Source organism: Paramisgurnus dabryanus, chromosome 20 (genome assembly GCF_030506205.2).
Source record: "Paramisgurnus dabryanus chromosome 20, PD_genome_1.1, whole genome shotgun sequence".
Classification (NCBI taxonomy): domain Eukaryota; kingdom Metazoa; phylum Chordata; class Actinopteri; order Cypriniformes; family Cobitidae; genus Paramisgurnus; species Paramisgurnus dabryanus.
Genome location: NC_133356.1, coordinates 2327016 through 2352419, shown reverse-complemented (window position 1 = coordinate 2352419; position 25404 = coordinate 2327016). Strand labels below are relative to the sequence as shown.

Sequence of the window (25404 nt, the reverse complement as noted above, 5' to 3'; positions counted from 1 at the left end):
TCTACGGTAAATTACCGGCAACCCAGCTGCAATTTCTACGGAATTTTTTTACAGTGTATAAGCAAGAGTTTAAATTTGAAACAGTTCAAACAATCATGGATGACATAAAAACAATACAAGTATAAAGTAGGGAAGGAAGGTAACAATTAAAACAATAATGATAAAGCGTAATAAAGCGATTTATGTAACATTCCTACAGATTCACAAATTTGACGCTTTTTGGTTGTTAACCTTAGTTAGTGTCATAATGAAATAATTAAGGTCACATAGAATTTTTTTTAAATTTGGGAACTGTTGAGAAAAATTTACATTTTATTCGTCAGAAACATTCTGTCAATCATTTAGGGTTTTAATATCGTGTTGGCTTGCATGTCACTAGAGGGCGTGGTTTTAAAAGAAAGGCTGCGTGATATAATTAGTAATATTGCTGAATTTGCTTACAGCACTGGTAAGTATTAATCTGGGCATCTAAAATAAGTTCAATAAAAAAAAGTTTAATAAAAAAAGTTCAATAGCCATCAAGCTAAACAGTTAAGCCCCGCCAATTTCATAATCCTTGTGGGAAGCCCCACCCAATTATGAATTCCTGGTATGCTAATTCACCTTTTCTGACGATTTAAATTTTCATATTGAACACCAGAATAACCAATTTCAGCAGTTTTTTTATTTAATTCGAGTGTTTTCCTTTCACTGAAAGGAACATGTGTATGTTTTATAAGATGTGTGATTATAATACATAAATGCAGCAATTACACTCACCATTATGTGCACACCCTTTAAGGGCTTGATTTGTACTTTGCAGTAAGTGAAATAAAAAAGACATCAATTTATCATGAACAAAAGTTCTGCAGACACAGGAATAAAACAAAACTATCTGATATTACTGAAAACCAACTGTTCATGTATGAAAAACACATTAAAAGACCTTCACTTCCTGATCACTGGTTATAGCAGGTGTCTCTAAACACAGTGATTGTTTAAAACAGGACCGGTGAGTCTTTATACAAGAAGATTATCATGATTAGAAATTCAAAGACACTTAAAAGGTAAACATGATTTCTTATGGGTATCACATAACCATTCAACTTGCTTATTGACTTCATACATGCAATATGTATATATAGACATTCTACATGTAATAGTATGAATTAAAGCATTAAAAAACAAAGTCAATATGAAATAAAACAACTCTACTTTGGTAACAGAGTTTGACATATATTGTTAAGGGCTAAATTTTTATATATTTAAAAAAAAAGAAGTGCAACATTGAGAACTAAAACATGCATTAAGTTAACAATTGTTTTATTTTATATTGACTGAGTTTGACCGTAACAGAATTGCCACTAATTTGGACAATAGGAAATCTTGACTTTCAGCTATAAGACACTTTTACAGAAAATAATATTATACTGTTATTAGGCCTGCATAACAACTAATCGCATGCAGAATAAAAGTTTTTGTATACATCATATATGTGTGTATAATAATTCTGTATATATAGACATGCACGCACACACACACACATTTAATAAATATTTACATGTCTATATAAATATTCATATTCATATATAATTTGTATTATATATAAATATGAATATCATACATACACATACTTTTTTCTTAATATTATACATGCATGTGTGTGTGTGTATTTATATATACAGAATTATTATACACACACTATAAACCTTTATTCTGCAAACGATTAGTTATTATGCAGCACTAAAAGTTATGTCCTGTAACATTTTGTAATTCAGTAAAATGAGTACAGATTATTAAAATAATAAAAAATATATAACAATTTAAAAAAGCCAAAAATTACAATTACATAATCACCATGTAGTAACTTGCTTCTCTAATACCACTCCAGTGAAGTCACACGGACTATTGGATTATGACGTTAACCATTAAGCAGAAAGCTATGACTAATTATCTCTGGCTTTATTCTGATGCTGAATGCAAACAAACAATTTGTCAATCAATTCCCAATGCACATCCAGCCCACAAGTTCATTATTTTCCTCTTGAAAATGCAGCACATTAAAGAAATGAAATGGGCTTTATGTTGTGTTTGAGGGAATGTCTGACAATGTAAAAGTACAAGATGCACAGCTTGTGAAATCTCATTCGTGTTCATTTATAAGCTGCACCCGAGGCCAAACACTTGCATTTATTTATAAAGCATTTCAGAGAAAGATCATCCAAGTCTTAGACCTTCATGTGAAACGTCCTGTCGTTTGTTGCGATCATATGATGTCAGTCCTTGTACGGTTTAAAGTACCACACAAAGTTCTGCAGAATACTTTAATCTGTAAACAACCCACAATTGTGTTGTATGGCTGCTGAATGCATATTAACACATTGTGAGGTTTAGTCTTAAAAATGAATGTCTCTATTTTCCTTCAGCTGTCTGTTTCTCTATTTCTTCTAAAAGACAAGCTCCAATGGCTGGTTATCCTCCAGCTGATCCAGTGACAGGCAGTTCGTGGCACGCTGTGCATTAAATGAAGGTTTGTCTGGAAAGGAACTGGTCGGAGAGCTCGAGGAGTTGGGCAGACCGAACGTGTAGCTGTGGCAGGTGTCAAGAACCGATGCCGTTCCTAGTGGTACGAGAGGTGAAAACCGCCGCACATCATCCAGGCTCAGACTCTGACGGTTGACTGGGTTACAAGTCCTCTGAATCCAAACCTGGAATGGGTGATAAGAGCATCTGATGACAAGATGAATGAGAAGAGGGGTAGGATTAGAAAAGGCACAGGAAAATGCAAACCTGTTCATCGCTGTCAGTAACACAAAGGATCGTTTGCTCATCATCTGTCTTAACTGAAGTCATTCGGGGACCTGTAGGAAGAAACCAGTGGGGTTTGTTGTAACACCTGCTTTAGTTTAAACACAAATAATTCAATCAAATTCTGTCTATATATACTAAAGGTGGATATTGTTTCTATATCTGCCTATAATAGATAGATATCCACACATTCATCCTTCATCTAACCATCCATCTATTATGCAGCAATGCATTTAAATAAACATTTTTTTAAAGAGCTGCACAATTAAGACAAAAATATTGTTCAAAATCTCAATTAAAACTTTTCACAAATTCACAGGAGAACTTCTGACAGTAAAAAAAGACCAAAAGCACAGATTGCTCGGCCCTGTATAAATATGTAAAGTAGACGTGTTACAATTAACCCAGCGTTAGTTTGTGCCCCGCTTACCCATACTATGTATTCAATGGCTTTTAAGTTCTGCCAGGTAAAATTAAAAAAAGTACCAACACACCGCCCTCTGTGAACAGTAAAAGCAATAATGAAAGTTTAGCTTTAGGTTTTTAGTTGTTACCTTCAAAATCAGTGTCTGATTGGTTGGTGGGACGGTCAATAGAAACGCCCTTCAGTAGCTTAGCCAATCGTAAGATATCCTCAGGGTCGTCCACAGAAACTTCACCCGGCTCATCTAGATTCAGAATTCACCAAAATGTTAAAACTCTTCATGATGGGTAAATGCATTATTTAGGTTGTCATGATTGAAGTTTTGTAAACTCACTGCCAGACTTGCAAAGTGACAATTTTATGAAAATTAAGTTGAGCAAGCTGAGCAAATACATAACATAACTTTGATGATTCACATTCTTCAGATATTTCCTTGCAGACTTATAAATGTGAAGAATCCCAGCAATGTCCGGCATGTGATATTACATCACATTTTACACAGGTTTGTTTATTTTATTTTTATGTTGTGAACAGTTGTGTTCTTGGTGCGTCATGTACACTTATGTGCATCAAGTGTCAGGTCAAAATACAAGCCTGCTGCAGATGCTTCAAAGGGGTTTATGATAAAAGAGACGCTCATGTTTGCAAAAGAAAAGAAATAACCGGCCGCCACTGGTTGTGAAACAGGCACAGTTTTTAAAATGCGTGCAAAAAAGGAATTTGGCTCTCAAACAAATAATAAGCATTTATAGCATATATAAGCCTAATGTGTGTAGCACTAAGGTTCTGCAATTTTCACCTTCCTCGTGCCAATCATCCTCATCAGCCTGGGCTTTGCTGCTCGTGTCAACGTCAGAGGTGTGAGAAGAGCCTTGACTGACGGCAGAGATGAAAGACTTCTCCTTCTCCTCCATGGAAACCATCTCCACGGAGACGCTGCGTTGCCTGGTGTCCACCTCAATGCCGGAGCTGCTGGTGGAGTGTCGGGAGAGGTGAGGACTGCCCTCACTGCAGGGCTGATCCAGGTCCAGTTCATCACTGATGTATGACTCACGGTATCTCTTCTTCTCTGGAATCAGAGCGAGAAGATAAATAAATAAATATGGGAGTCATATGGGACGCAGTCTGGGACAACCAGGTTAAAGTCTCATCATGAGAGTATCAACGTTTGATTTCGATCATTGATTTCAGTCTTTGACATGAGCTTACCCAGTCAATGTTAAAGATATCAAGATTATATTTTCATACAATGTTCTTGACATCATATAGGATGAGTTTATGTAGAAAACAGTAATTTAGAGAAAAATTACTTTAGGTGTTTTTTTACAGACAGGGAAAACTAAAAGAAATCTGAGAAACAAAAAATCATATTTTGCTAGCAGAAATTAAAGCTTTGGCAATCATGACAATTAAGCACATTTACTCTGTGCTTACAGTCTTAATAAATACATAAGGGCAGTACAAAAAGTACTATGATGATATATATACACTCACCTAAAGGATTATTAGGAACACCATACTAATACTGTGTTTGACCCCCTTTCACTTTCAGAACTGCCTTAATTCTGGTGGTCATAAAGGGATGGACATGGTCAGAAACAATGCTCAGGTAGGCCGTGGCATTTAAACGATGCCCAATTGGCACTAAGGGGCCTAAAGTGTGCCAAGAAAACATCCCCCACACCATTACACCACCACCACCAGCCTGCACAGTGGTAATAAGGCATGATGGATCCATGTTCTAATTCTGTTTACGCCAAATTCTGACTCTACCATCTGAATGTCTCAACAGAAATCGAGACTCATCAGACCAGACAACATTTTTCCAGTCTTCAACTGTCCAATTTTGGGTGAGCTCGTGCATTTGTAGTGAAGATGAGTGGTACCCGGTGGGGTCTTCTGATGTTGTAGCCCATCCTCCTCAAGGTTGTGCATGTTGTGGCTTCACAAATGCTTTGCTGCATACCTCGTTTATAACGAGTGGTTATTTCAGTCAAAGTTGCTCTTCTATCAGCTTGAATCAGTCGGCTCATTCTCCTCTGACCTTTAGCATCAACAAGGCATTTTCACCCACAGGACTGCCGCATTCTGGATGTTTTTCCCTTTTCACACCATTCTTTGTAAACTCTAGAAATGGTTGTGCGTGAAAATCCCAGTAACTGAGCAGATTGTGAAATACTCAGACCGGCCCATCTGGCACCAACAACCATGCCACGCTCAAAATTGCTTACATCACCTTTCTTTCCCATTCTGACATTCAGTTTGAGATTGTCTTGACCAGGACCACACCCCTAAATGCATTGAAGCAACTGCCATGCACAGCTAAATCAGCAGTGTTAAATCAACACTGCTGGTGTTAATATGAGTAACACCAGACCTGGTGGTCCCATATATACACCAGCAGTGTTGATTTTGCTGTGTGTGTGATTGGTTGATTAGATCATTGCATTAATGAGAAATTGAACAGGTGTTCCTAATAATCCTTTAGGTGAGTGTATATGAACAATGAACATTAATAAACAAAGTGTAAATGTGCCATAAAAGTCACCCTAAAACAAAGACAGCATCATTACACATAAAAACACATCATATAATAAAAAAAAATAATATAATTGTTATTCTTTTGATTCTGAAGTAAAATGATGACAAATTTGACATTTTGTGAGGTCATTATCTTAATGAGTTCCTCTAATGAACAGAAATAAATCATAGCACAAAACAGATGATGAAGAGTATGATGAAGAGCACACACCCTCTGTCTCCTCCAGCTGTTGCAGGTGTTTGAGAGCAGGTTGCAAGCTGAGATACAGTCGATGGCAGGAGCTTAAGTGTAGCAGAAGATGTCGAGAGCGAAAGGCTGAACCCGTGTAGTACACCAGCTTCCTGGCAGAGGGCAAACCGTCCGGCTGGATCTCAAACCTCTTCCCCTGTGCAGAGAACAGACCTTCATTTCAGATCATTTTCATTTCTTACATTTGGATATAAGATTATTTATATATTAACCAGAAGATGTATCATATAATGGAATGGATACATCTAATTGTCCCTGTGTATTTCAGGCTCAAGTCTCTAATTTTAAGATGAGGAGCATCAAGGTTTGATTTCAAACTTTGGCATGATTTTAGTTAATATAAAAGATCTCAAGGCTATATTTGATAACTGATTTATAAATGATCAAATGTATAGCCTGAAAGCACTGTAAGGGGGTGTTTACACCAAAGCGTTTATGATGGCGTATGTTTTCAATTGTTTCCAATGGAAGCACCACGCTTTTCAGAAAGCTGGGTGAAAAGCTCAGCTCATCAATGTCACTTCTTACTCAGCCGTCCAATCACAGTGGAGGAGGGGCAGGACAAAATATTACAACAACCAACCCTTGCATTGTTCAACGACCGATAAACAAAGAAGAAGTGTTATAGCAACCAAAGCACTTAGCTGAAAAGCGCCCAGAGTCAGCATCTGCCTTGCGTTTTCAGATGCGTTTAAAAACTTTGGTGTACGTGATCCCTTAAGGTGGATTTACACTGCAAATCTTGTTGCCTGTATCAGATTTTTTTAATGACCTGTTTACAATTTTTTTTAAGTGACTCGTATCCGATATTTGCATTTACACTAAACACTTGGCGAAAAATTCAAAGTAGACATGCTGACCCGAACAGCTTAAACTACAGAAAAAGTAAAATGTCCCAATATGCAATGGACATAGAAAAAATGATTATACGAGATTATTTCTGTAACAAGACATAAAACTTCAACATTACTCCGCTAAGTGGAGCCATCGTCCTCCATTGGGCTGCTAAAAACAGTCATGTGATCGCGGGTGGTGTCTATGGAGTTGATGTCATTTGCCAGCGTCGCATTTTTAATGACACACGACACGTTTTGACCTAGGAATATCTGATCAGAACGCATGTATCTGATTCATATCGGATTTATTTCCACATTTGAATGTGAAGCCTGATACCGATCGGAAGAAATCATAATCTGTGCTTTTTTCCTGCTTACACATCCGTGGGTCATATCTGATCTGTGTCACATGAAGGAACAAATAAGATTGAGTCACTTCAAACATTCAATGTAAAGCGGCCTAAGTGGCTTTGTATATGAATGTCTGCCAAGTGCATAAATGTAAAGTAACCTTAGATGGTTGAGTACCACAGTTATCTAAATGACATCCAGTCATGACTTCAACTCCTGTTGTAACGGTAAGACTGATGTAATGTAGTAACATGGCAAGTAGCAACATGAAATGTACCAGAAATGTGAGTCGTCCCACGTGAAACCAGGGGAAGTCATAGAGCAGGTCACGTACATTGTTCAATTCCTGAAAAATAAAATAAATAATAAATAAGAAAGTGTGTTTCTAACTCTCCTAGCTGCAAATCTCCCTTCAAACTAACTGTTTATTGTGTGTTAGAGCATTTGTAATATAAGATTATTTGGCAGTGTGAGAAAGGAAATAAATCCTGTTTTTTATCAAAGTACAAAGTGGAGATCATTTGAAGTTGGGGTCAGGGCTCAACACATTGGGTCTTTGATGTCTTAGACACAGGGCCCTTAGTTTAATCCGGCCTTAGACAGTTTAACAGACAGATCAGAGGACTCAGGGGAATGGCATGCACTCCAAATCCCTGTTTATGGACTCAAGCATCTAATATATGCATTCCAGTCAGGCCTATCTGTGGAGAGCCCCATCATGGTGACTGGCACTGAATCAAAGAGAAAACACAGGACTGCACTGACGAACAGATACGTGCACAAACATGCAAACATTAAAAAGGAAACATTCACAGAATTGTGACAAACTGAAGTCATTTCAGTTTAATAAGTTGGTAATTTCCATCATTTTAATGTGCATAGGGGTGAGCTGTTTGGGGGGATCTAGCATTGCGGTATTTTGTTTTCCTGCAATATTTCTATATAATACAGTATGAAAATGATTTTTTAGGTCACTGCATCATCGTGGGAACTAAAAAGCTGTTAGAACTTGCACGTTTCACATACAGCTCTTGAGATGAACAACAGTTGAGGTCATCATTTTGTCATGCGCAAGCAGGGCCTGCACGTCAACAATGTGTAGCAACAAACTCTGTGTAAAATTAAAACTATGTGTAACCAAAAGTTGGGGGTTAATTGCTTCATATCAGATATACGAAGGAGGATTAGGGCCAAGCTAAAATAAAAAAGTAAAACCATCTCGAGATTACAGTCATTAAAATGCAAGAATAAAGTCGTTATTTAACGAGTATAAAGTCGTTATTTAACAAGAATAAAGTGTCGTTATATTTCGAGAACAAAGTTGTAATATTTGAGAATAAAGTTGTAATATTTTGAATTGTGTGTATTTATATCACTATCTTAATGCAGTAAACAACATAAAGAATAAGCCTATACTGAATATTTCATTTTTGAAATTTTACGACTTCGTTAAATAATGACTTAATTCTCATTAAATAACGACTTTATTCTCGAAATATAACAATTTTATTCTTGTTAAAAAATAACTTTATTCTCATTAAATAACAACTTTATTCTCTAAATTATATTTATTCTGACTTTATTCTCATTAAATGACGACTTTATTCTCGAAATATAACCACTTTATTCACGAAATTATATTTATTCTGACTTTTTTCTCATTAAATAACGACTTTATTCTCGAAATTATATTTATTCTGACTTTATTCTCATTAAATGACGACTTTATTCTCGAAATATAACCACTTTATTCACGAAATTATATTTATTCTGACTTTATTCTCATTAAATGACTACTTTATTCTCGAAATTATATTTATTCTGACTTTATTCTCATTAAATGACGACTTTATTCTCGAAATATAACCACTTAATTCTCGAAATTATATTTATTCTGACTTTATTCTCATTAAATGACGACTTTATTCTCATTAAATAACGACTTCATTCTCGAAATTATATTTATTCTGACTTTATTCTCATTAAATAACGACTTTATTCTCGAAATTATATTTATTTTGACTTTATTCTCATTAAATGACGACTTTATTCTCGAAATATAACCACTTTATTCACAAAATTATATTTATTCTGACTTTTTTCTCATTAAATAACGACTTTATTCTCGAAATTATATTTATTCTGACTTTATTCTCATTAAATAACAACTTTATTCTCATTAAATAACGACTTTATTCTCGAAATTATATTTATTCTGACTTTATTCTCATTAAATAACGACTTTATTCTCGAAATTATATTTATTTTGACTTTATTCTCATTAAATGACGACTTTATTCTCGAAATATAACCACTTTATTCACAAAATTATATTTATTCTGACTTTTTTCTCATTAAATAACGACTTTTTTCTCGAAATATAACGAGTTTATTCTCATTAAATAACGACTTTATTCTCGAAATATAACAACTTTATTCTCATTAAATAACGACTTTATTCTCGAAATTATATTTATTCGGACTTTATTCTCATTAAATAACGACTTTATTCTCGAAATTATATTTATTTTGACTTTATTCTCATTAAATGATGACTTTATTCTCGAAATATAACCACTTTATTCACGAAATTATATTTATTCTGACTTTTTTCTCATTAAATAACGACTTTTTTTCTCGAAATATAACGAGTTTATTCTCATTAAATAACGACTTTATTCTCGAAATATAACAACTTTATTCTCATTAAATAACGACTTTATTCTCGAAATTATATTTATTCTGACTTTATTCTCATTAAATAACGACTTTATTCTCGAAATTATATTTATTTTGACTTTATTCTCATTAAATGACGACTTTATTCTCGAAATATAACCACTTTATTCACAAAATGATATTTATTCTGACTTTTTTCTCATTAAATAACGACTTTTTTCTCGAAATATAACGAGTTTATACTCATTAAATAACGACTTTATTCTCGAAATATAACAACTTTATTCTCATTAAATAACGACTTTATTCTCGAAATTATATTTATTCTGACTTTATTCTCATTAAATAACGACTTTATTCTCGAAATTATATTTATTTTGACTTTATTCTCATTAAATGACGACTTTATTCTCGAAATATAACCACTTTATTCACAAAATTATATTTATTCTGACTTTATTCTCATTAAATGATGACTTTATTCTCGAAATATAACCACTTTATTCACGAAATTATATTTATTCTGACTTTTTTCTCATTAAATAACGACTTTATTCTCGAAATTATATTTATTCTGACTTTATTCTCATTAAATAACAACTTTATTCTCATTAAATAACGACTTTATTCTCGAAATTATATTTATTCTGACTTTATTCTCATTAAATAACGACTTTATTCTCGAAATTATATTTATTCTGACTTTTTTCTCGTTAAATAATGACTTTATTCTCGCATTTCAATGACTTTAATCTCGAGATGGTTTTATTTTATTTTAGCTTGGCCTTAATCCTCCTTCGTACAGACAGGTATAATGCTAGTTAATAAAATAAATGTATACATAATATAGACTGATATATGTTTACCTTTCTGCAATGTGACTACTGCAGATGCACATATTGCGGTGTCGATGCTTAAGCGATATATTGTGGAGCCCTGGTGCATACAGTATGAGGTGGGTAAAAATTACCATACACACATATTAAAGCAAATAGTTAAGGTAAATATTTATAGTAAAATGTAAAGTAGGGGCCTCTCCAAACTGAAATGTGAGAATTAGTTTACATTGCCTTTGGGAATTACAGTAGAAAAATCCAAGACAATATAGTAAAACACAAGTTCACAACATCAGTCAAGCATGTCCTGTTCATGATGACTTTCAGTCACTTAAACGTTGGCTTGGTTATCATGGTAAAGTCAGTCAGGATCTGGAGATCAATGAGGTTATGTACCTGGAGAAATTGAGGGATTGTGTCAGGGGAAGGACTCATCTTTATGTGTGAAAATAGGGGAACCTCTGGAGCATTTAGGTATTAAAGGTAATATAGACGTACCCAATTGTGATGAGGCACATTATTTCTTGCTCTATGGTTTTTGGATTTGTAAACTTTAAGGGGCAGTTACCCGGTCAATCCAGGACTTGGTTAGATTAGGGCACTAAAGTAATTTTGATATACACACCTTACCAAAAATAATACTGGTGTGCATCTGTAGACAAACCAATGGCTCTGATATTTAATATATGTCAGATGTTTTTATATTTAGGCAACTCATGCATGCATTTTAGTTTGGGATTAGGATAAAACCTGTCCAAGAACCGCCTGTTTCCTGTTTGTCATTCATTTGCAGATGTCCCTTTAACAATGTTTTTTATGCAAGTCAAGCAATAGCATTAAGGCCATCCAGTAGTTACACCCATTACATATGATAAACAAAACAGATATTGTGTATGTACTGAAACAAACACACAAATATAAACGCACACACACCTGATACACTTGCATTCCTCTGAGCGTGAGTCCAAGAAGGGCTGAACCTTTCTCTTCTTTCTTATCCTGCAAGAAAGACACACAAACATATTGAAACACAGTTACATATCATCAAGTTACATATATATGCATTACTTATCAATTAATAATTCATCATTATGGGGAAAATATTTATGGTTTCTCAAAGAAGTAAACACAATATCACATCAAATTTTGGGGTTATGTAGATAATATGTTTATCAAAGTGAAAGGGAATGATGACGTGTGTTTCTGGACCAAACAAGACAGCAAAATAATAACTCATGTTGGGTGATTCTCGCGAAATTAGACTTATGAGGTGTCATGAAACATTTTGATTAAAAAGCAAATGCTATCAAAATAAGAAGCATACAGTTACAAACATCTCTTCATGTACTATTTTGCACATGATTTCAAATGACATTTTTATTACCGCAATGTGTCCAAGACTGGATTTGGGTTCTTTGACATGGAAATATTTATAATTAAAAAATCTAAAAAATAAAAAGCTTCAGTGCATGTTATACTATAGACATTTACATGAAATAAATATGTGGTATTTGGTGATCATTGGTAAATGTAGAGACAATAAAAAGGAATATAAATGTGTCCAAAAACAAATTTCTCATCCTCCGCAACAATTTACAATCATTGTTTAAGCCCTCAAGGAACTAACATTTACAACAAAAAAAAAATTGTTGGAAGGGACATAATTCACTGACTCAAGATGGCTACCAGGTAAGCAGTTCTTATTTTTTTTCTCCAGATAAAAGTTGAAATTTTGTTTGTCATAGTACCTAGACAACTTTTTAGTTCTCATTACCGAAACATGAGTTTTTAAAAGCATATATTTAATATAATATCATGTTGCTGTAATGATAATTTTTTATAATGATAATCTAAAAAATGTAAATAATTCTATAGGAAACATTTTTTAAATCCTCTAAAAATAATGGTTATAGTAAGTTCAGACCTTATTCTTATATGTGGAAAAAAATGGCTTCAATGGCTTTTTAAAATTTCTGATTCTGGACACCTTCTAAATCTGGATTTCGTGAGAATCCCCCTGTTGGAAATTGTGACCCTGAAGCGCAAAACCTTAAATCATAAGTCGCACGGGTATATTTGTAGCAATAGCCACTGGTCAAAACTATCGATTTTAATTAATGTCAAAAAATCATTAGGATATAAAGATCATGTTACATTAAGTTATTTTGTACATTTCCTACCATAAATAAATCAAAAATGTATTTGTCATTAGTAATAAGTTTTGCTAAGGACTTTATTTGGACAACTTTAAGGCGATTTTCTCAATATTTCAAATAGTTGTATCTTGGCCAAATACTTTCCTATCCTTACAAATCATACATTTCAATGCAAAGCTTATTTATTCAACCTTTAGGTGGTGTATATAACTCTCAATTTCAATTTGACCTTTATGCTTGGTTTTGTGGTCCAGGGTCACATAAATTTGTTAATAAATACACTGTTGTTATTAGTAAGATAAGCACTTTAAATTGTAAACTATCTATCTATCTATCTATCTATCTATCTATCTATCTATCTATCTATCTATCTATCTATCTATCTATCTATCTATCTATCTATCTATCTATCTATCTTTGTTGTAATTTTATGCTTTAATAAACTGTATTCGAGTAATAAGATGTGGTAAGTGGCTTAAAACTACTTTCACTTCACTTTCACAGTAATAAAAAAAGTTTTCCAAATACTCCCAACATTCCACAGTTGACAGGAGCTTGACCTACAACCAAACCTTTTGATAAGAGTTTGAGACCTCTGACCTTCTGTAGGCGATAAAAGGTGACTGGGACATCCTCCAGACGACACGATTCTCTGATAAACAGCAAGATAGCGTCACGCGAAGACATCCCCCACATCTCTTTATGAACCTTGGGCCCGTGACGCAGCAGGTAGTTAACGCCACGCTTTGCAATTATCTGTGAGGGGGCAGACATGAGCGATTATAAAACATGTGTTCCCTCCTCACCACCAATTATTACTTTTTTAATCAAACCATTTATCAAACCCCTGCTAAAAAAAGAACATTTCCATGCTAGGCCAGACTGGTTATTACTGCTATTACTGCATGTCGTTCTGGTAATGCTGGTTGACCAAATAAGTTTTGCTGGATAAGCTAGTTAATTTAACAATTCTGGTCTTGAATTGAACCAAAAGCTTACAATGTAAGGAATGCTATTTAGATGCAAATATATGTCATTGAACTTGAAAGATTTACCCAAGGAGGGAAGTATTCTTTGGGTTGGAAATACGCAGCGTGTCCCTGACTGTGACCGTCTGAGAAGTGCTGAAAGTGCTCGGCCTGTAGGGCGTATCCTGCGAGCTGGAAGTACACTTCCTCCTGCTGCCTACATTCTGATCGCAGGACACGTTCACGCAGGTCATGGTAGTAAAGTTTCCTCGCTTTACGCTCGCTGTCACAGACACAACAGAGAAAAAAGAGAGAGCGATATATGAACCGTTTATTAAGAAAATGTGGGTATAACTAAAGTCCTTTAAGGGGTGGTTTCCCAGACAGGGATTATCTTAAGCCAGGACTAGGTCTTGGTTTAATTAAGAAATATTACTAGTTTTAACAAACATCAAATACATTACTTCTGTGCATTTTCAGGCAAAAATAAGGGCACAGATTTATTTTAATATATGTCAGTGCAAGATGTTTTCAGTTTGGACCGCTCTTACATTTATTTTAGTCTAGGAGTAGTCTAATCCCTGTCCGGGAACCCACCCCTAAAAGTTTAAAATGTAATATGTGCAACAGAACCAGAAATGTTTGCATTTCACAGAAAACAAAACCATGGGATTGGAAAGACACAAAAGCGTGACTAAATAATGGCAAGAATTTTCTTTTTTTGAATAATCCATTTCGTTTTATAATCATACATAAGACTCAACTAAATAAAACATTTAATCATTATAGTTGCAATAAAATAATTTCTCTGAAGTTTTAAATTTCCCACATATTGTTTTTTCATTTCCTACATGAAAGCTAATCTGGAGTTTAAGCGTTTTTAATTTTACACCAAGATGAGAAAGGGAAAACACAACTCAATAAAAAAGCTTTCAGACTAGTGCTGCACAATATTTATGCGATATGCAATTCTACTGATAGGTGTTGCGCTAACGATATTTCTTGCGATATATCATTTCCTTAAAGAAATGTTATTTTTATTACCTATTTCTTAAAAAAACATTTAGATATGCAATTATATAATCTATATCTAATTCAGGCTAAAAAACTATTTCAGATGTACCGTTCTTTTTAGGCACAAGTTTGTCGCTGTCGTTTACCTCGCACGTCTCTACTCCTGCCATATTTATTTTCTGTTCTCTGCTTTGAGCCGCTAGGTTCACCTTGCAGTATAGACGGTGTCAGCAGTAACAACATAAACAAACGGCTTTCATGGAGCACACGTAACTTCTGGTAAACTCCACAAAAAATCAATAACAAAGTAATTTTAGAGTAGTTTATTTCTGATAACAAGCAAAATAAACAAGTAGATTACCTTAGTTGAAATCATAGCTATACTACACTTAGCTAATGTTACTGTGTAAAATGTGTACTATATTATGTATACAAGCTTAACTAATCGGCTGCCAAACCTCCAATCAAATAGCAGTAATCCATGATCGCTGTATCCCCTTGTCTTAATGAAACCAAAACATTTGTTATTTTGGACGAGGTATTTGTTCCAGAGTTCAGTTTTGCAACTATTCAGACCACTAAACAAACAGAGAGCGTAAGTTACGTAAGGTTAGACGCGTAATCGCGTCTCAGCACGTGCTTCCGATGAAACCGTATTTAGTAAGGCTCCTTCTAATTGGTCTAATTTGGATAATCTAAGCATGTAACACAAAAATGATAGACACATAAAATAAATTCAAGTTTTCACAACTTGCTGCGATATGATTATCACAACAACGATTATATCTTCGGTATATATTGCAGCCCTATTTCAGACCAGATAAAAACCAAAATCACAAGCCCACTTATTAAACTGGCCTTGTGAACACTGGATTAAACTGCTAAAGAAAAGCCAGAGAAGCGAGTTCCTCTTGATTCTTACCAGATGAGTCTGCCATTCTCCACATAGTACTGAACCTTCAGACAGAGCAGGGGTGGTATTGACCTCTTCTGCGACCCCTGCCGAAACAAAAACAGGCTTGACCAGGTTGCTGTGGTGACTGCCTCATTATAAAGCCCCTCCCACATTCTGACATCCCATTAGTGTTTATGTGTACTGTCATACTGTACCACAGCGAGGGTGACCAAATGTGAATGTACAAACAAAACATGGAAATGCAAGCATGGGAAATTCAATACGGTTTAAAGCTGCAATATGTAACTGTTGACTCTCTTTCGCCATCTATGTTTGAAACATAAAATTGCTAATTACTTTATGTACTCATTAGGGGTGTAACGATTAATCGTGCAAATTGCGCGTTTTCTCAACGAATGAATTTGAATGAATTACGGTGAAATCGAAACAGGACCGCGATTGAATCGTGATTGAATCGTTACATCCGTAGTACTCATCTTTAAAAAACTGACAATTCCCACAAAATACAACACAACAACTATAGACCAAAGTTTTACGTACGCAAATTAACTTGCATGATTGAGCCTTGCAAAGCATAGTTTATTTGGCTTGTACGTGTACATAGACATTCAATGAATTGTGACAAAATGCTACATTCTCCCTGAACACGCATGTACGACCAACATGTAAAAAGCGCACTGTACGCAGACCCTCACGAATGCGTGAAAACGGAACTATACTTCTAGATTAAGGTGGTTTTTGTCAATTTTAGCGGCATCTAGTGGTAAAATTGCACCGCTAAGATTGAACATCTCACCCCTCACTTTCAATACGCATATATGGTAGCTGTCACAGGACAAACGTATCGTCGTCTGAGACAACGTAGGGACAGTTTAGGGCTATTGTAGAAACATGACGGCGACTTCCATGTAAGGGTACCTGCTGCGGTGTATGTAGATAAAAACAGCTCAATCTAAGGTAATAAAAACAATACAGTTTATTATGTAAGGTCTTTATTCTCCACTGATAATATAGTTATGTATATAATACTGCATTTCTGTTGAGAGATCCTCCTAAAAGTTGCACAATGCACCTTTAATACTTAATAAATCAGCTTAAGGAAGACATATCATGAAAATCTGACTTTTTCATATGTGCTTCTATCAACCTAGAAAATGTAAATAAAGATAAACCCAGTAACTTAGTTTTGGTAAACCATTCTCTGCAGGCATGTGAAAAAATAGGTCATTGAAATTTGTCTCCCCTTGTGATGTCAGAAGGGGATCTTACTACAATAATACCGCCCCTTAATCTTCACTATCCAACCACGGCACTGCCATTTAGTGCAGAGATCCGCTTTTGCATTTAAAAGGACACACCCAAAAATGCCACATTTTTGCTCACACCTACAAAGTGTTAATTTTAACATGTTTTAAAAAATTAACTATATGGTATTTTGAGCTAGAACTTCACATGCATACTCTGGGGACACCAAAGATTTGTTTTAGAACTTAAAAAAGTCTTGTGAAATGTCCACTTTAACCTATAAATAATTTTTTATAAGCTTACTGTCGTAAATTGTGGTAAGGAAACAGATTGTTTACATGGCCAATAACTAATCTTTGCTAATTTCTTACCAAAAAAGTTAGAGATTGCAGCATTGAAAATTATCCAAGGATTATGAGTTTAAGAGAATTCCTAAAGAGATGTAATCTAGGTAAAGCGTGACTATGTGAAAGAAAATAAAAAATAAGAAAGTTACAAATGTTTGTCTAAAATCTATGGTAAAATGTTTTGCTTGATATGTATGTAATGGTGTAGGATAACTCATCTTAGACAAGCAATACTTAATTCCAGTAAATCAAGAGTGTGAATTCCAGAAAACACGGTTTTCCAGTGTAAAGATCTCCCGTTGAGAAAAAGATGATGATGTCTCACCTTCCCTGAGTCTTGTTTCCACTCCTTGGGGAAGTAGTTGGCAAGTTTCTCCTCCAGGTCCAAAAAAATGTACTCATTGTCTAAACAAGCCAAAACGAACACACAGGAAATGAGAATAAATGCTTTCGGCCAACAAACAATGGCATCATGAATTCATGCATGAAATCTGCCCAACAATGACCTCAATTAGTGAGACGACAGGAATGAAAAGACTCGTTCAGCCATCGGCGAATGCAGCAGACAAAACTTACCCCAGTTAAAGTAGTCATATGAGAATTCCTGCTATTACTAAACCACGTAAAGACTTTTAAAGAAAGGTTGTGCAAGAACAGACTAATAATGAATAACAAACGGAGACAAATAGCTAAGATCAAGTGTGTTATTTCAGAGTTAATGGAAACTGCATTTTTAGCACATTCTTATGCTGTCTTCCCATCATCGACTCGCTCACTAAATTGCTTTTCTGACTCACTAAGCTTAATCACAAGAAGGCTATGACCCTGCTAAACACCCAGCCAATATCTATTGCTCATCCTTTCTCCCCTAAAGGAGTGAATCACGGGGAATTTCAGGCTTAACAAAGTTAATATAGCTCGATTCCTGGCCACAGGGGTCACGTCCCCTAAACGCACAGAAACAAAAAGCCTTTGTCCAAGTGGAGAGTGACACAAAATCGTAAAACGGTATTGAAGGAAGGAAGCTGGAATGTGACAGAGGCGCTGAAAAGAGGAGAAAATAAATAAGTGGATGGACTCTGGTTCACGTGAATGAAGAGTAATGCTGATCCGAATTGCTAAATAATTAGATGCCCTTATCAGGTATATATTTCCCTGAAAAAAAAGAAATCTCATGTTTTCATGCTTTTGGGCGATTTCCCAACATGTTCAGGTCATTCATGTACAATACGTTATATAAACACGGCTTTAGGATGGGCAACAGACCAGAAAGGCTTGTGGTGTAAGCGTTTGCATGTGAAAGAAATGTCCCGACATCTCATTGCGTTGTGATTACACTTGCTATTTGAATAAGATTAACATAACTGAGAATAATAAAATCCTTACTTTTCACTAAAGTCAGTCCAAAGTAGTGCAGCTGCTTGACCCCGAGAAGCTCACATAAACGCTGAAACACATCTTGACCTGTTGCTTTCAGCTTGAAAGAAATAAAAAACACAATAAATTGACAATGCGTCTAAATATGGTTTAGCCAGATTGCTTCATTGGTCAATAATAGCAAACAGTTGTTATTTTTTCTGAGGAACCCAAAAGAAGATTTTTTGATAAATGATGATAAGCACACAGCTGACAGGGATCCTTAGTTAACTTCAAATTCAAGGACCTTTCAAGGACTTTCCAGGTCCAATCCTCTCAAATTCAAGGACTAAATGTGGGGACACATTTTAAGTGAGAGCAAGGTTACATTGTGTTACCTTTTAAGATACATTGTTACAGTTCCCTTTCATGGGAACTCGTGCTGCGTCACTGTGGTGACACTTTGGGGACGCCTCCAGGGATAAGTGTTTCTGAATGTGTATATCAAATTCAACCAATGGTGAGGATTAACGACAAAGACAGGGTGACGCAGGAGCCAGGAAGTATATCGCTATCTGAAATATTGCCAAAGACGGCGTTACAGGGACTCAGGAAGTATGGCAAGGGAGACGCAGCGTCTCGTTCCCTTCTCAGGGAACAACAGTTACATACGTAACCCGAAACGTTTTCATGTGTCAAACACAACTATGCAAAAAAGCATTTTGGTATGAATCAACATTCACATACAAAAGATATAAGCATTTAAAGGGAACACTTTAGCATGTGATTGGTTTCCATATTAGAAAAAACAAATACGATGGAATTCAATGGGTACCATCACTGTGTGCTTACCATCATTTATCAAAATATCTTTTTTGTGTTCATCAGAAAAAAAAAAATTCAAACAGATTTACAACAACATGAGAATGAGAAAATGATGACAGAAATTTCATTTTGGGTGACCTTCAATGAACCTGGAGGAGCCATGTGTTACAGTGATTTTCCTAGAGTAAAGGGGGGTTTAGGGACTTAATTTATGTTACATCTAACTATCACCCCTTCACTGGATAAGACATTACACATGAGCAATACTTTTCATTTGAAGACATACAAATCAAAACGTTGCAGGGACAAAATATTTACCCCCACTTTGATGTCCAGTGTCTCTTTGGTGGGAAGGAGGACACACACCGTCCTCTCTTGTTTGGAGGTAAAAGACATGGCTTATGGATCTTCATTCATACACAAACACACGCTGGCTTCTTCTTGACTTGCTACTTAAGATATTTTCTTCACAGGTATTTGCCTCTTCATTTTAAATGCCTATAAAAAACACAAACAAACTAGACTTAAGCGCAAAAAAATATTACAGGTATGCACCTTGAGAAAAAACAACAGCACTAATATATATGATAAGATGTGTCAATGTAAGATGTTTTTAACTTAAGGAAGCTCAAACATGCATTTTAGCCTGAGACTACGATAAGCCCTGTAGTGTATTTCAGTAAAATAAGTCAACTAAAACACTGTGGTAATATTAAAATGTGCAACATTTAGAAATGCTAATTCTGTCCAGAATGGTTAATGCTCTTACTGACCTTGTATTGGGCAAACATTCACCCACAAGCTCATTACATTGCACAAATATCCCAGTCAGGCCAGATTACATAAACATACCATTACATAATAAGTACTCAATTTCTAAACAATCAGTATTGCATGAAGATTTTTGGGCAATTTTGTGATAAAGTTTGACAGTGAGGATAACCACACCTGCATTCTGCACATATTTGGCAAATTACACCTGCTTTTACTGAACTGAAAAATCATAGCCCTGTTTCAGTGATTTTTCAGTTCATTTTATTTTAACCAGGTTAAAAACTTATTGGGTCTCATTCACTAATTTGTGCAGGAAATGTGCGTACGGACGTTTTAACGAACAAATTATAATTCAACATGAACAAAATTTTCTGTAGGTTAATCCAAGCAAAGGCAGCATTATATATTACATTTACATTAAAAAAAATTCCTATCCCTACAAATAATTTAAACAAAGTTTGTAGCGTTTCATTTGAATGTGAAAAGTTAAGAGACAACTAATGTGGAGTAAGAACGCAAATCGACTTTAGAGGTAGACCAATAGTGGATTTTACCAATACCGATAACTAAGTTGGATAAAAAAACATAACACTAAAAGTGAAACAGTGCTGAAATGTATTACAAAAGTAATAAAAAAACAGTACTGAACCATGAAAATGTGCTAAATGAAATAAATGTATAAATAAAAATATATAAATTATATTAATTAGTATTGAAGTAAATACTTCCTTGAAATACTCCCACTGGTAAAATTTAAATGACATAAATGTTTATTATATCTGTAGTCTTGTACTTTACTTGTTTCTGTTTAAACACTTAATGATTATCTGATCAAAATAATTGGATTTATCTGCCTGTATTTTTCGTTTGAGGTACTGCTAATATTTTAGTGTCCTGTCAGCCTTGACGACAAACTTAGGTTCCTGCTGTTGTTTCTCTGCTGATTGTTCAATAAACTATCGTGCCGATTAATCTGCAAAACCGATTAATGGGTCTACCTCTAATCAACTTATGTATAAAACAATAACAATTAAAACTGCTTGGGTATACAACGATGGTAACTCAGTCTTTTCATATAAAATGCAATGGTGCGTTTGATAGCTACAACCAGTAATGAAACATAAGGCCCTATGAAAAACACTATATTTTAATTAATGTGCTGCTGGGGGATTCATATACAACAAATACATAATCTAACAAAGGTAGAAATGTTGCAGATACCAAATATTTTCTAGCATTAAATGAAAATATGGTTCTGCTTCTGTAATGAAAATCTAGTTTAAACTTAAAGTTTGTTTATACAAAACTACATTTTTTTATTTTCACCTATTTTTATGGTCACTGTTCCTATGTGGCCCAAAAATCCATTTTATTAGTATCCAAATAATCCAAATTATTAGTATCCTGTGATTTGATTTTATGTCTTAAACAGAGATGACGATATAAAAGCAAGTTATGAATTGCATCTTTCAATTTTAAACCAAGCGTAGTCAAACTATTTTTTCTCACATACTTTACCTGTTTTTGTAATTACTTGGAAATATTTTGCATCTAGTAAAGTCACTATTTTTTTTTCTCACCTCAAGTTTACAGTGGTGTTTTTCTTGGCTGTTACCCTCAGGCAATTCGAGGATGACAGTACACACCACACCTGGGTGAGATTTCACGTGATAAACTACAGTTAACCGCTACAACCTTAGGGGAATGCAGGGTAATCATGCCTTTAGCTTGATTCATACATTTGCTTTCATTTTACACATAAATACAGACACAAGTCAATACATTTTTGTAAGTCACTTTGGATAAAAGCATCTGCTGAATGTAAATGCATAATATATTGCCTGACCTGAAGGACATGAAAACAGTCCCAGGAAGAAATGAGTCAGGTTTGCCAGCAGTCACATCTACAGAGCAAAAGGTGGGTTGGATTTATGGGATTTATCTTTTCTTTAAATTAATTAATCAGATTAAATCTGACCCGTCTGTCTCAAGATCCCAGCTTTGGGTCAGTCTAGTTCTGAGGGAGGGGACAATATGGGGAGACCCTTCAGGACCTCTTAAAGGAGGTATTTATCCAGACACTGTTCTTTTTTACTTGACATATCCTGTTATTTATTTTCACAGTGAATTGTTTTTATTGCAACTATTTTCCAATACAAAGTTCATAGTGTCCAGAGGCTACCAAGTTTCAAAGAAAATACATTAAAAGAACCATAAATCATATACTTGTGCAAGATTCAGAAGCCATGCAATAACTTTATAACAGACCAAAACATAAACACAAAACATTTTCACATCTCAAACATAAATGCTATTTGATTTACGGCAAAGGTTATGATGGAAGTAAGGTTTATCGGTGAACAATGACTTACAATAAACTTTTTTACAGAAAGTGACCATCGTAGTATTGGACCTACAGCAGGGGTCTCCAACTTTTTGTGAGCAAGGGCTCCAGATAAACAATCTGGAGGGCTACTTTTTTGATATAGGCTACTCAAAAATGTTTTGTATTACTTTGTTGATTTTATTTTATGTTACTTGTTGATATTTTAATCATTGTTTAAATGTTAACATACATAAAAAAGCCAAGCTAATATAAAAACATATGTTATAAATAAATATTAAAATTGATGCTAATTAATAAGTGGCACTGGGCATTGGTGGGCAACTCACAGAATCTGTGCGGGTAACCTGGTGCCTGTGGGCATCATGTTTGAGACCACTGACCAACAATATATGATTTTTAAAAAACTGAAAATAACACAATACAAGTTTGGATGAACAAGAGGGTGACTGTTTTGGTAACATTCCTGTAACTGGCACTTTTCACTTATCCAGTGCAGATATTTAATCAGATTCAGTAGGTGTGTTCCCCAAAGGATCGAATCCATAAACTTGGTGCTGCAAACTCAATGATCTACCCATTTGTGCAACAGGAACATTAAGATTGCACACAGAGTTTTGCACATGAATACATTACTCATTTCATATGAACCCTGAAGAATAAGATGTTCAGTTTCTGCCCAACGATTTTCATTGCTGCCATTACTACTAAATGCACAGTAAGGTTCCCTGATCTGTTCCTAGAACCACACAGTAACACCTACCTTATCTGACAGCTTATAACATTTGACATTGGCTTGTCCATCCCATAAAAACATAGTAAAAAGTACATCTGATGCAGATGAGTATTCAATGTGTTCTTTCCAAGTAAGTCAACTATCTATGTAAACAATAGTAAATGTAATGAATGACAGTTCACACTGTGTCACTCTTCATCAACCTCACAAGGTGTGCGCACCTCTCTAAGAACAATTGTAAATCAATCTGTGTGCATTCTTAAGACTGGAAAAGCCACCTGCCGTGTACGTTAAAGACAGATCAAGCCTTAAAAGCTAGAACAAAACTTCAGGTACTATGACTATGTGCATAAGGACTCTTTTCCATCCAACGTTCCAAAAAGACCGGTATAACAAAACACTATAAGTGTCTATTAACATAATTCCAGTGAAATACCTGAGGAATTTCGATAAGCCTCAGGGTAAAAGGATAGACCACATGATAAACTTGTTCATGACATACAGTATGTACTACTTTTACACATTTTGTAGACATGTATTACGGTACATTTAATCAATTTGTGTGAACAAATTGCAATCAAATACAGCTTGAAGCAATATTGCAGGCAGACACTTTAAAGTCTACGATGTGCACCTGTTGTTGCTGCAATCTCATGGCTTTACAAGAATTTGGGGGGCAAGTCTAAAGCAGTTTTTCCACCCAGCTGGGGACGTAAGAAAGATCATTCATCATCTTGTCATTAAGCATCATTCACCTGTACACACTCACTGCATTATCATGTTCAGACACGTTACAAGGTGAGCCGTCACTGTTATATCTGCAATTACATTTCAACCGTTTCCCTGTCTCTCGTGTTCACAAAACAAACAACTATTTAATTCAGTAGTGTTTAACATTATAATAGTGTTATTTTGGCTTGTACATTAAATCCTACATTGTGATTAGCACATATTTAGATCACTGAGCATAATTAATTGACATACTCTGACTTGGTTAAACCTTAAAATATCGAGTTTCTAACGATTTTTAAAACTTTCCAAGAACATACTTCACTAATCAATTCATTTTATGCCAATATAATACATGAAAGTAGGTGTGCTCGACTTTTATGTGGCGCTGCGCAGACTCTTCGGCTAATGACATTCAAGTTTCGCGAGATCTGTGCTTTCGACTCATTCTCGCGGTATATCGATGGCATAATCGCTCGGTCTGCGCAGCGCCGCATGATGTCGTGCAGAGCAACTTCGAGGGTGGGAAAGCAATTGCAGACAAAAAGTTTGAATATTACTCATGAAAGCATAGAAACATGAAGCCAAGACTTGTAAGAAGAGTAAAATTATAAAATAATGAATTAAAGAAATAGAGCTAACAATTCCGTCTATCTGCTCTATAAAACTACATTTATCAAGACCATAACAATGAAGAGGTTATAGAGCTACTACATGTAATTTCTAATGTTAAAATATGTTTAAAAACAACACTTACCGCTTATTTAAAATCCAGACTGTGCATTTGTGTGGCATCGCAGTCTCCTCTCAGTAGTAGCACGCACACAGACACAACACTACAAGCGTCGCGCGCGTACTGACTGCCAGCGGGACTGTGCTGCAGATCGGGCGAAACCATACTATAGCTGCGAAGGGGATGTTTTTAATCCGAAACGTTAACAACTAGCACAAATTTATGGGATTTATTTATCAACAATTTTTAACGACAATAACCTATATATAGTAAATCTGTAATACTAAGGAAAACTGTAAACTGCGTGGTTATCCGTGGACATACACGTTATAAATAACGTTCACCTCCCCTCATCATGAATATGCATAAGCCCTCCTTCAAATTTATAAGCAGCAACAGGTACAAGATCTCCTCAGGCCTCAAAGTTTTGATGGATGCGTATGCAATAGGAAAATCTTAGCAGATATTTATAAGCTTACCGTCATAAAAATGAACGTGGTAACTGTAGTTTTCGTTAAATACGATACATTTGTAGGTGTTTACATAAACTGTGGTAA

The 25404-nt window shown here is 35.0% G+C and overlaps 1 protein-coding gene across 1 annotated transcript; it reads right to left on the bottom strand.

Moving 5' to 3' along the window:
• Positions 1-649: 649 nt before the first annotated feature.
• On the bottom strand, positions 650-24967 carry LOC135786560 (FERM domain-containing protein 6). The gene is made up of 14 exons (XM_065296019.1): positions 24872-24967; positions 19850-20029; positions 18737-18827; positions 17676-17755; positions 15765-15841; positions 13916-14111; positions 13461-13616; positions 11638-11703; positions 7467-7535; positions 5964-6138; positions 4011-4280; positions 3342-3455; positions 2770-2840; positions 650-2687 (listed from the first exon to the last, which is right to left on the bottom strand). The coding sequence occupies exons 2-14, from the start codon at positions 19925-19927 to the stop codon at positions 2427-2429; spliced, it is 1704 nt and encodes a 567-aa protein (XP_065152091.1). The 5' UTR covers positions 19928-20029; positions 24872-24967; the 3' UTR covers positions 650-2426.
• Between the last annotated feature and the right edge of the window lie 437 nt (positions 24968-25404).

Coding starts and splice junctions, on each gene's coding strand:
- LOC135786560 (XM_065296019.1), bottom strand. CDS start 19,927: ATGTCTTTTACCTCCAAACAAGAGAGGACGGTGTGTGTCCTCCTTCCC. Junction 17,756..18,736: donor TGGACTGACTTTAGTGAAAA/GTAAGGATTTTA, acceptor TGGCTTGTTTAG/ACAATGAGTACATTTTTTTG. Junction 15,842..17,675: donor GGAAACAAGACTCAGGGAAG/GTGAGACATCAT, acceptor TTGTTTCGGCAG/GGGTCGCAGAAGAGGTCAAT.